General features: G+C 38.5%; 1 protein-coding gene across 6 annotated transcripts in view; it reads left to right on the top strand.

The window, feature by feature from the left end:
* The window catches only part of usp9x (ubiquitin specific peptidase 9, X-linked), a 41,466-nt gene extending 34,100 nt beyond the window's left edge, over window positions 1-7,366 (top strand). For 3 of the 6 annotated variants that reach the window (XM_015397212.1, XM_015397210.1, XM_015397213.1), the window contains 2 exons: window positions 3,676-3,774; window positions 5,171-7,366. In XM_015397212.1, the coding sequence (XP_015252698.1) occupies window positions 3,676-3,774; window positions 5,171-5,401 (330 nt within the window). In that variant the 3' untranslated portion in view covers window positions 5,402-7,366. Of the gene's footprint in view, window positions 1-1,438; window positions 1,469-3,675; window positions 3,775-5,170 lie in introns of all 6 variants that reach the window. The other 3 variants (XM_015397209.1, XM_015397211.1, XM_015397208.1) reach the window with 2 other exon arrangements.
* Window positions 7,367-12,131: the final 4,765 nt, after the last annotated feature.

Below are 12,131 nucleotides of genomic sequence, written 5' to 3' on the forward strand. Positions count from 1 at the left end.
AGACAAACCATCTTTGTATGTTTTGCCCATTGCATCACATACTTAAACACATGCCTGGCTGCCCTAACCTAAAAGGCTCAAGTTTGTAGTGTTAATATAATCAGTGTGTCTAATCAACATCAGAAGTCATTCACACCAGATATGAGCTGCTTTAGAGTTTGAATTGTTAAAAACTGCATCCCACCTCCTCCAGACGGTATCGGTCCAATGATTTGGGTCCGATTGCTGCTTTTACATCCAGATAAAAGAAGGAGGAAAAAAAACAGTTTGTTTTAATCAGACTAAACACTTCAGTTAAACACCCTAAATTAGCTCCTAACTCAACAAAAGCTAACATTCTGATCTTTGTGCGGTTTTCTTTGAAATAACCATTAGGTTTTTTAATGAGGTGTGACATTGTTTTCTGAGTCGCCTAAGTCGTCAGAACGTCAAGCTGGATATAATATATCTTCTTAAAAGTATGTTGAGTTCTCATTTGTAAGCTGCTGATAATGATTAGGACTTAGGACTAGGTTCACTATTAAACAGTTACCTTCCTCTTACATTTCCTCACAGTTGAATAAAACCAGGACAGGGTTAAACATTTTAGTTATACAATGTTTATTATGACCTAATGCTGATTCGAGTTGGATCTGAGGGGCGGGAGAGCACTAGGGGTGTGGGGAGAAATGTATAAAACCGATCTTTCAGTTCCTAGTATTGATTAAAAAAAAAAAAAAACATTTTTAGCTAAAATAATGAGGGAAAATTGGCTACCTGTGCACCGCCACTCTGGCAGATGGTGCTATGGAGCCCTTTTGCTGTGCGGCACAGCTCAATATCTGGGGTTGAGGGGGGGACAGTGGGAGACGTGAGCTGACTGATACCAAAATCAATAAATGATCAATATCTTTACATTTAATTGTGATAGCAGGGAAAAATATTGCAATATATAGTTATATTGCAATATCATGATAATAATGCACATATTGCGATACCTTACCCCTAGACAGCACGCTGGTTCTTTGCTGAACCAGTCCAGAACTGGCTCTTGCTCCAGCACTGCTTAGAAACTGGAACCTCATTGGTGGAAAAGCTCTTTAAAATAAATATTGTTTGTTTGATTACATCAACTCAGCGCAACTCACTGAATAACTTGCCTTGTTGTTGTTTGTGTTTTAGGTGATATGAATTTGTCAGCATACTTCTTTTTTTTTTTAGCTCTTCAGTGTTTTGTCTTTTTTTTCTAATAGATGAAAAAATTTAAAATGTATTTTATAAACCTAAATTATTCTAATCAAATTGTTTTGGTCAGATGAATATGTATGGTATTTTGTAGCTGAATTGGCCAATAAAAACCAAATTCTATATTTCTCACTTCACATGAGCTATTTGTATTTATCATGATGAAAAAAATCCAGTTAAATGACACACTTCTCCTGTAATATTCCATACACAGCTCAAGTGTACTCAGGAAAGCCCAGGGAAGGTCAGTATTCCAGGCAACACGACATAAGGGAAGGAAATTCAACAAAATGTCCCTAAAGATTCAGCAGAGGAACACCAAGTAACTGATGGATGTTTAGGCCTCCAAACACATTCAGATAGTTTCAAGGTTTTGGTTGTAGACTGCAACAATGAAGCCCGCTGATTCTTAGAACACATCACTTTTCTATCCGCTATCATGTTGTAGATTACTGAGACCAAATATGTTATTGGATTGCAGCTTAAAGGAAGCTAGGGCTATTCTCTTTCTACACGGCCATGTTATCTGGCTGCACACTGTACTCTAGCCCTATTTTTTATTGCACTAATGATATATATCAACTTATAACATAGTAAGCCTTTATTTCTGTTTATTTTGATGATTATTGATATAGCTAATGAAAACCCCAACTGCAGTTTCTATATTCTGACAAAAATAGATGGTTAACACAGAATTTATTCTTTATAAACACTCTGGCTTAAACTATTATGGGGAGGGTGTCTCTCTGGCTGTTTGAATTATTTAAATAATAGAAAGTTGAGTGGAAGGATAAAATGTGGCACATTGGCAAACTGAATAACCCGAGCTTTGAGAGCATTGTAAAGCTAAACCCACTTATCCGACACACGGGATAGACTGTTGTATTCTTTTACCTAAGCCAGAGATGATGTCGATATAATCTAACCTTAGCTGAGGACATCTGGACAGTGGCTCAGTGATCCAAACTCCTCTTTTTGAATCAGAAATAAAGTTTCTATTTCATCTGGAAGTCAAATCAGTCCAGAAGTTCTGTGTCAGAGCAGCTTGATGACAAATCTGAAGTTCCACATTCGATGATAGCTTGGCTGTGAGGGACTGACAGTCTGCTCTTGTGACTCGAACCCCCTTTTGAGCTAATATTGCGAGCTAACAATAGAGAGTAACTAAAAACCATATCCTGCTCACTGAAAAAGGCTGATCTGCCCCAGTTTTATTATACTTGCATTTCATATTAAAAACATTAATTCTGTAATAAATTGTTGAATTTTATGTGATGTTATTATCAAAGTGAACAGAAAACACCATAAATCTTCATTGCGTTAATCTAAAATAAGAGTTAAACCTTTTTTGGTATTTAATGGAAAAAAAAATCTATTTTTCATGATTTTTCTAAATGTAGAATTTTCTCATTTTGAAATGGACAGATTAATTTCCCAGTCAGATAAAACCTTAGCGTATTCCTATTGAATTTATAGCAGAATACAAAAAATTACAGTCGCTAAGAGGTGCCAACGTGCAGTAAACTGCAAAACAGGCTGCAAAAACGTGATGGAAACTCCAAAGCATGCCAGCATAAAATAAATGCAACAGAAAAATGCTGCCCAAAAGAGATGCTGCAGTCACTAAAAATAGAAAAAAAAACAAACCTACGATCAACAAAACAAATGCAAACCAAAAATGCTTCAAATAACCCCCCAAAAAAAGCCACAACCACAGAAAGAAAATGATGCAAGTAACACTCTGGTCTGAAATGGTTTATTTGTTTCATTCCCTCAGAGTTTACTGTCACTTTCACTATTGCATCATTTTCTGCCTGTGGTTGCAGCATTTGTTGGTCGTCATTTGTTTTGCTGATTTGAAGGGTTTTGCTTCCATTTCACTGTTTGCATCAATTCTTTGGTAGCAGTGCTTTTTAGTGCGTTCGTTTTTTTTGCGTTTGCATGTCATGAAGTTTGCATCACACATTTTTTCCAGCTAATTTCATCCTTTGCTGGGCGTACAGAAGAAATGGCAAAAGTTTACTTTTAATCTCAAGTAGCAGCTTACAAGAATGTAGAGCTATGATTATGAAGGATCTTTGTATCTTCCTCAGATTCTCTTATTACATCCTCTATTATCACGATAACAGTCAACAATTATTATATGCCGCTTGCAGTAAACTAATGCTTTTAACAAGCTAGATATTTCTAGAAAATAAAAATTGCAATAAGATCAATTCTATAGAAATGGGCTGTTATTACAAGTAGCATATAGAGACACATAGGTGTGATATCCACCCACCCACACAGAAACACATTAAATCAAATTTAAGTAAAACCACAAAGTAGGAATGTGACTTTCTTGTTCCACCTACTCATCATTTCTCAGTAAAACACTGAAGCTTAGTGTAACATTGATACCATGTATCGCACTTAATTGATTTGTGATAATCTTAATCTGTTATATTGCAGGAGCCTGATGAACAGGAAGCACCTGATGATCAAGACTCCTCTCCTCCTGAGGACACCTCTCTGTACCCTCATTCTCCTGGAACCGCCCAGTTCCAGCAGGTAGGATCCGAGGGCTTTCGTCTTCCTTTCACGAAAGCAGAACAGGTGGTGCCTGTTGCCTGTAACAAGACTCTTGTGTCCAGTAACTGTTACCGTGGCTATTCATGATGTTTTAGTGTTGTTTGGATCAGATGTAATCCGAAGACAAATGTTTCTTGGCAGTTTGTAATGACACAAAACTTCAGGCTGCATGTTAGTTCACAGTACATAGAGTTGAGATTCCTTCCAAATATTTTGTGATTGAAGGAAAAACATCAGTTTTACCATGACTTTTAGTTTTAATGCAGGATTTTTGTTTGAACTTGAGATCTGGAGTGTAGAGCTTTAAAGAAATGAACTGACCACAATTTTCTTCTTAAACTTAGAAGACCGACAGATCATTTTATGTTTTGTTCAAGATATTTTAATGAGCTACGAGTCTTGTTGTCTTCAGATTCCTGGTTAAGATCCTACAATGTTTATTTGAATGGATATGAACCACAAATGGTTCTAAGAAGACATCTAACTTAAACATCTATCGGTTAAAGTTAGGGTTAGGTTGATTTAGACTGTTAAAAAAAAATAAATGTAACTGATGAAAAATGGACAGCATGCTCTCTGAAGAAACCATCAAACTTAGAGAGGAATTTCCCTGGTTTACATTGAAAAAGAAAACAAACTCCCATGGTTCCTGCCAATAAACACACAGGGATGCTGGAAAACACCTCTTCCTTTAACAGAAAGCTGGGAAAACCCATGTAGAAATTTCTTAAATTTAAGTGTATTTACCCTTAATTTGAGTAGGTGAATGAGATAGTTTGCCATTTTTTACTCTAGAATATAAGATTAATAGATAATATGTACTTGAGTTAAGACAATGCAATTGTCTTTTCTTATTTTAAATAAAAAATGTCTTGTTCCATTGGCAAAATGTCTTTTTTTACTCCTCAATCCAAGAATAAATGCACTTATTTTAAGAAAAAATTAATTAGATTTTTTCCATTGTAGTGTGTATTTCAGTTTTTTATGTATTACACTTTGAAAGTTTAACTTCTGGTTTCATAAGAATTTTGTGTCTTACAGAACTCTGCTGTTAATTACCATTAATGGTTTAATCCCAGTTTAAGTTCTGGTTTTTATAGCTTATTTTAGAGGTTGATTTTTGTTTTTTTTTTGTTTTTCATATGAGAGCATTGGAAGTTAAAGAATAAGAGCTACCCGACCCAGAGTTGGTTTGACAGCAAATGTAAGGCCTGGAAAACTGGGTTTTTGGAGACTTTTCATCCCGTCTGAAAAAGTTGATAGAATCATGAAAACGTTCCCTTTGATTTTGCCTCCTAAAACGCCATAGCTGTTGATTTATTTCTTTCTTTTAAACCACACCCTGACTTGTGGTCCATTCTCTCCTCTCGAACAGAACAACCACCCTCATGGGCAGCCGTACACCGGGCCCGCTGCTCAGCACATGAACAACCCCCAACGTCCCGGTCCTGCCTCCGCGCCGACTCCAGGCCCGACCCAGACTCCGACTCCCGGCCCCGGTACCGCTCCCAGCTCGGGGCCACGAGCACAAGAGAACTGGGAGGGCACTGAGGAGGTTGCCCCCGCCCCGACCTCCACCCCAGCACCCGCCCCGCCTAAGGAGTAACCTCGCCCCTCCCCATCCCTTCTGCTGTGCCTCGAGCCTCCATCGTCCTGCTCACCTTCCTCTCATCCTTCGGTCAACAGGCACCTCGCCGGGCCTCTCTGTCTGTCTCTCGCCGGCCCCAAGGCCAGGGCAGAGCCGGGCCTCACACCACCACCCCTCTCCAGGCCGCCTGTAGGAGGTGCTCTTCCCTGGCCTGGAGCTGCCTGAGCGCGTGACAGGGGGCCTGCTTGGCGACTACAGAGGCGAAGGAGCGGACAAGAGTTTGAATATAAACAAAAATTACCCAGAGCCGACGATGCTGATGCGCTTATCTACACAACGAAAAGGTGTAAATAGTATGTTAATGTTTCTGACTGTTCAGATTCCCAAGTAGCATTTAACTCGGTGTGGGTTGCTGTTGGGAGACGTTGCAGATATGAAAAACAAAATGGATACTATAAATAAGAAAAGGTCCCAAAAAAAACTTTAAAAAAACTTAAAAAAATAAAAAAAAACGAAACAACTCCTGCTCTTTGTTTTATCACCCATGCTCTGCAGTAAAGTTTGTCCTGCCATCGGACGTCGTCTGGTCATTCAACTTGTCGAAGGACTAATTGTTATCATAATTCTAATAATTCTACTTAAGCTCCTTGGCAACCTTATAACCCATGCCAAATCGACTCACAAGCTGTGGTTTGTTTTAGTGTGAGATAAGGAACGGTTGGGTGGACTTTATACGGTGTTCGGTTGATGTGAAAAAGCAGTGATGCAACATTGTTCTGAAACTCATTGCCTTTCTTTTTTTCCCCCTGTTTGTTTGTTCTGGTTCTTACTTCAGACCTTTTTGAAGCTCTAGTTAATAATGCTGTAACATTTAGCATGGCTTCTCACCAGATTAGTGTAGCCCAAGGGAAGACTTGTGTTCATAACAACCTGAAGCTGTTCTTAATCCAAACCTCCACAGGGGGGTGCTGTTTACCCTTAGGTTTTTTTTTTCTTTTGTTTTCTACTCATCTTCCCCTATGTACAACGAGGGCGGTATTTTCAAACCAATGTATAAGTGGCTTTTCAATTGCACATTGTAATCCTCCAACTCCACATTTGGCAGTCTTTTTTTGGTGGGTTAGACAGCTTAGCTTTCATCTATAGGAATACAGAAACACAAACATATGCAACAGGATTGCTGCAGCGGGCTCTCTGGTGTGTTAGACCGTGTGGTTTGCTTCTGTCTCTTCTATAGAGCATAGATGTAGACGGACTCATCGGCCATCAGCTTCCTCTCTTCCGTGGAGCTGGGTCAGGCTGGCGTCCGGCTGCGGTTGGGAGGGGACGATCCCGAATAGCCGCCGGCCCCCCCACGCTCTCCTCGCTCCACTGCGTGAAGCTCCCACAGCAGGGTTTTTTTAAGAGGCCGGTTAATCTTGTTGCAACTTGAGCTAACTTGTAATTCTGTAGGAGTAAAAGGTAAACATCAGTAAATACTGTATTTAATTGGTAACTTGAATGCGTGTATTTTTTGAATTTCTTTTTTGTCTAAAACATACCAAATACTCCTGCAAATGAAAATATTCTGCCCACCGTATTATATTTAAATATTTTTGCTCTTATTTTATAGAATTTATTTTGTTGTATTTCACTAAAAATAGAATTTGATTTAAGAGGAACATTTTTGTCCTTGTGTTATTTTTAAAGAAGATATTGACTGTACAGAGTTCTGCGCCCTGTTTTTTGCCGACTTTTGTTTTGGCCATGGTGTGACGTTGAATTCTGGAGCTACAGTCGCGATGTGGACTTTCACTTTGTGAGGTTTTTTTTGTGCACAGAAATATAACAAAAAAAAAAGCATTGCGCCCTTAGCAAATAAAGAACATGGAATCTTGCCTCTGTTTTATTTCAATTCACTGAGTCTTAAAGGTGTTTCTGTGAACATTTGCTCTTTGAGTGGTTAAGATTTTTATTCTAAAAATATCATCAGATCCAAGTGGATCTAATATCTCCCTAATTTGTTAGTTTCTAAGTCTTAATTGTGTCTTCAATTGAGATCAGAGGTTCCAGCAATGAGAGATTGCACTTACCTTCCTGGGTAAATGGATTAATTCATAATTACAGTGGGAAATGTAATCTGAAATAATGTATGCAAAACTCTACCTTACTATGGTGGTTTTTTTTATTTTATTTATTTTTTTATGTTTCATTTTGAAAACATGGAGAGCAAATTTCAGAGCAATGAAGGATTTAGTTTAGTGGTCTTAAAGATCTTGTTATTCACAACTTGCCTCTAGTTTTTTGTCTACATGTATTTAGTAAGGTTATCTGCTCAGGTAGCCATTCACATGCATACAGCTTTAAAAAGTCCTTAAACTTAAAATTTTATGTTGTTTGGGTCGGGCATTCAATGTTTGACTTTATCCTTAAAAAAAGAGTTAGAATTTTAATGCATTATCACAAAAAGAAGTCCAGAAAATGTCAGACAACCTCAATAACCTGACAAGTTAAGAAAACTCATTAGCTGCAGCACTTTCTCTGGTTCATTATGGCTGTAAACCGAGGGTGTAACTTTGTAATGAAAGTTGGTGGGGACACTATAAGGCAGAGGTCATGGATTAGCGGACCGCAGTCCGGAAACATCACTTGCGCTGCTTCTCCTGTTACCCTGAAATCCCACATCCTCAGTCTCTACTCCACCCTGCTTTGCTCCAGACCTCCTGCCAAGCAAAGCCTACAGCAGCGGTCACCAACCTTTTTACAGTTGAGGGCTAATTCAGGGGCACTGAGTCACAGGAAGGGCTACCAATACTGACCTATGAATGGCAAGGGTCAACGTTCACCTAAACTTCATACATTATAATAATATCTTTATTGTTTCTTTAAAGTTATAATTTTCTTTTAAACATTTTCATTTTGAAATCTCTATAAATGCTTAAATTCCATATATAATATTAAATGATAAAATGTTCTACAACCCTATTAAAAAAAGAAGAGCAACAGAATACAATTAAATTTCGAACGTAGCTCACTGTTGTTCTATTTTCAAAAGACTCTAAGGGCAGCCCTTGTGGTCCTCGAGGGCCCCTTGGTGCCCGCAGGCACCATGTTGGTGACCCCTGGCCTACAGACTCCGCTGTTCTTCCCGTATTCCTGCGCTCCGACTTATCCTCGGAGCTCGAGGAGAGCATGCTAGATATTATCATTAAATTCATAATAGCAAAGCAAGCAGAAATACACGCCTAATTTAGAATTGCATATTAAAAAATCCCCATCAGCATTCAGCTTATGTGCAGTTTCTAATGGAGAGGAGAAATCTGCTTCCTGGTCTGTTGAAGTACCAATAGTTTGCATCCAATCTTTTGCATCAGTTTTTTGAAATATATAAGAATTATGCTCTAATTTGTAGTTACCAATCTGTTGTTACTATATTTTAATTGGACAACCTGGATCTTCTCGCCGTTATTTTTCCTGTTTGATGCGATTGCAATATCGGATCTTGACCTGGCCAGACCGGAGCGAAGCCTGAACATTTAGAGTATGTTTGGCTCAACCTGCTGCTGTGAAGCAGGATTCTCCACATGAACAGAATCAAAAATAAATATATTGATCCAGGCTCAGAATGAGCACCTTGACATGTGCTTTAGAATGTCTTTGTCTTCATTCAAACCCAGATTTAAAGCTTTGCAGGGCAGCCTGAAGCCCACTGCTCTCATTAAGACAGAAAAAAAGAAAAAGAAAAAAGGCCAGTTCAGGTTTTTTTGTTTTTTAAGTGAATCAGGAAGTTGTGTACCTAACTATTCTTGTTCCCTAATTTAAAAAATGTCTTTATTTTTTTACAATTGTATAATGAAAATTTCTGTTTAAAGTAACAGATCATTAAAAATGTCTCCAGACCTTTGCTGGTGGATGATTTTCTTCATTCAGACCCCGCTGATTTTTAATTGGTTACCCCTGATATAAGGGTTGGGTATGATGAACCTGCAGTTACAGGATTTAAAGGTTTTTGTTACGTTTTTGTATTTAACTAAAAATAAGCCCAAACACAAATTTGAATGCCCTACATTTATTCAGTGCTTTCATATTGCTGAGAATGCAACAGTAACTAAATAAAAATATTATAATGTACAGATAGACTGGTTCCTTTAAGCGGCTCTTTTGTAATGGCTCAGAAACAACATTAATAAATAAAAACAGGGGAAAAAAACTATGACTGAAAAAACTGAGATGTTTTTCTTAGTTTAAACTAGCAAAGAACACACTATTTAAACACCTGCTTTTCTCAAACTTCTTGCTTTATAATACTAATTTTCAAGCCTTCTTACAATCCGTTGCTTTTTTTGTTGACAAAGCTCCATACTTTTTTAGTGCCTTTCAACTCAAAGGTGCCTTTCCAAACCCATTGCCTCTGCCGTCCTGACCTTTAACCTGCTTAGGACCATTTTTAGAGAGTCCCAAATAGCAGTCTGAGCTCCCCTTGAACAATAGAGGTATCTAAGTTAAAAGTTATTGATTGCCAACACAACAGATATGGCACTAACCTGATGAGATGAATTTTAGGTTCTCTAAGGTAGGAGTTAATCTAGAAAGGTGAATTTAGCCTTGCATTTACAAGTAAAGGGCTGGTTATACTCATGCAGCAGTGTGTCGGTAGTAGGGGTGGGTATTGCAAAGAAGTCATGATTCGATTCGAATCACGATTCACATGCCACGATGCGATTCTATCATGATGCATCACGATACTTGAAATATTGTGATGCATCGCGATGCATTGCGATATTTTCACTGAACACTGTAAGAAAAAGATACAGCCATTACGAGTGGCTGACTGGCTGGGTGTGATCTGGATAGTGTCTTCAATTGAAACATAACTGAAAGCAACTAAATTCATACATAGCTGTATTTATTGAAATGACTTTTGGAGGTGTTGCCATGAGAACAAATACTGGACACAAATATTACTATTACACACTGACAAAAAGGTCTTAGGATTCATCAAACTTAAAATAACAAAATAAGGATAATCAGAGCCGTTTACATGGCCTCAGTGGTCCTTTTGCAAATTACGTGCATCATATCAATGCTTTGTTTTTAAAGCCAAAATGCATCCAAGCGGGGCGAATTTTCTCAGTCTCCTCCATATTTTGTTTACGAATGACTCGTCTCAGTATCCCGCGGCCGGAAATGCTTGTGACACAAGGCAGCGGGCATCAACACATCCGTAGCGACATCTGCCGGACTGGAAGTTGTATTCCACTTGATTTGGCTGATGTACGCCAACCATTAATGTATTTTATTTGCTCATATATATATTTTTTTTTATAATGCAGTAGATCACAAAAATTAGAATCGCGATGCATCGTCATGACGATTATTTTGCACACCCTTAGTCGGTAGTGAGTTTGTTGCAGATATTTTTTATTTATGCTCACTATTGAAGCATGGTCTGCGCTGTGTTATTCCACGCCACAACGCAAGAGGAAAAATGATGAACTAGCTGTGGATCTAGATACGACCGAGGCGGTGANGAAGCATGGTCTGCGCTGTGTTATTCCACGCCACAACGCAAGAGGAAAAATGATGAACTAGCTGTGGATCTAGATACGACCGAGGCGGTGAACAAGTGGGGGCAAGTTTGTATGATGACGTAGGGACATGAGGGCAAAAAAGAGCGGGGATCCAGGTGGAAAAAGGGTCCCAGCGTTCTCGCGCACCTCGCTCTTCTAGCTGGTCCATCTTCACGAGTTGTTTTCCACAATGGCGGTAAGGTACCAAACAGGAAACATGCATAGTGTAGAGCAGATGTAGATTTGTGGAGTGCGAGAAGTTACATCTACTTTGTTTTCTGCCGCTGGCAGTCAGGAAGGATTTAAACAGGACACCTTAAGTATTGAAGTTTGCAATGCTAATGTCAGCGTCCACAGTTGAAATCAGCCCACATGAAACAGGATCACCATAGAAGACAAAATAGTAAGCATGAAAAAGTAAACAACAACCTTAAAAATTATTTAGTTAGTATCTCGTTTAACCCTTTATAGGACACTTAGCGAAATACTTTCAAAATGAAAATTTCAAACCAATAGTGTTATTGGAATGAGGACAAGACCTTATCACCTTTGTAACATTAAAAAAATATGAATATTTTGGATGGCAAAAATGAATGTCAATGTAATAACAAGAAACACCAAGTTGCCTGAATATATTAAGAAAAATAACAAAAGTGCTTCTATAAAAAATTTATGAAAAACACTCTGAGAGTGAAAGAAACACATTTTATTTGCTACAACATAACCTTAGAGGCATTAATGCTGATACTGGCACTTACATTTTTTAGTTAAACCTAAATATAATTGTAAACTAGGCTTATTAACTTTTTAACTTTTCAATTAGCTTTTTACCTTTTTTTCTTAACTTGTTAACTTTTTTCCAACTTAATTGTGAGTAGGTAATATATCATTCAAGGGCTCATCTAATTGGTCAAATCCTAAAATAAGATGTAAAGCCATGTAGCAGTATCTTTGCTTAACGGCTGGATATAGATCTTTTGTTCTAACTTCCCCCTCCTATACACCCTTTCCAGCTCCTTTAAGGGAAGTGCAAAAAGTTGGGCTGTCCCTGGGCCTCCTCCTGGTGGGAAGTTCTTGGAACTCCTCCTGAAGGAGGCTCCCAGAGGCTCCCAGGGAGTATTGGAAGCGGATGTCCAAGACACCTCAGTGGACTCTTCTCAATTGGGAGGAAAGTGGCTCTGCTCTGGGTCCCTTCTTGG

The sequence above is a fragment of the Cyprinodon variegatus genome, unplaced genomic scaffold (genome assembly GCF_000732505.1).
Source record: "Cyprinodon variegatus isolate N-32 unplaced genomic scaffold, C_variegatus-1.0 Scaffold844, whole genome shotgun sequence".
NCBI lineage: Eukaryota > Metazoa > Chordata > Actinopteri > Cyprinodontiformes > Cyprinodontidae > Cyprinodon > Cyprinodon variegatus.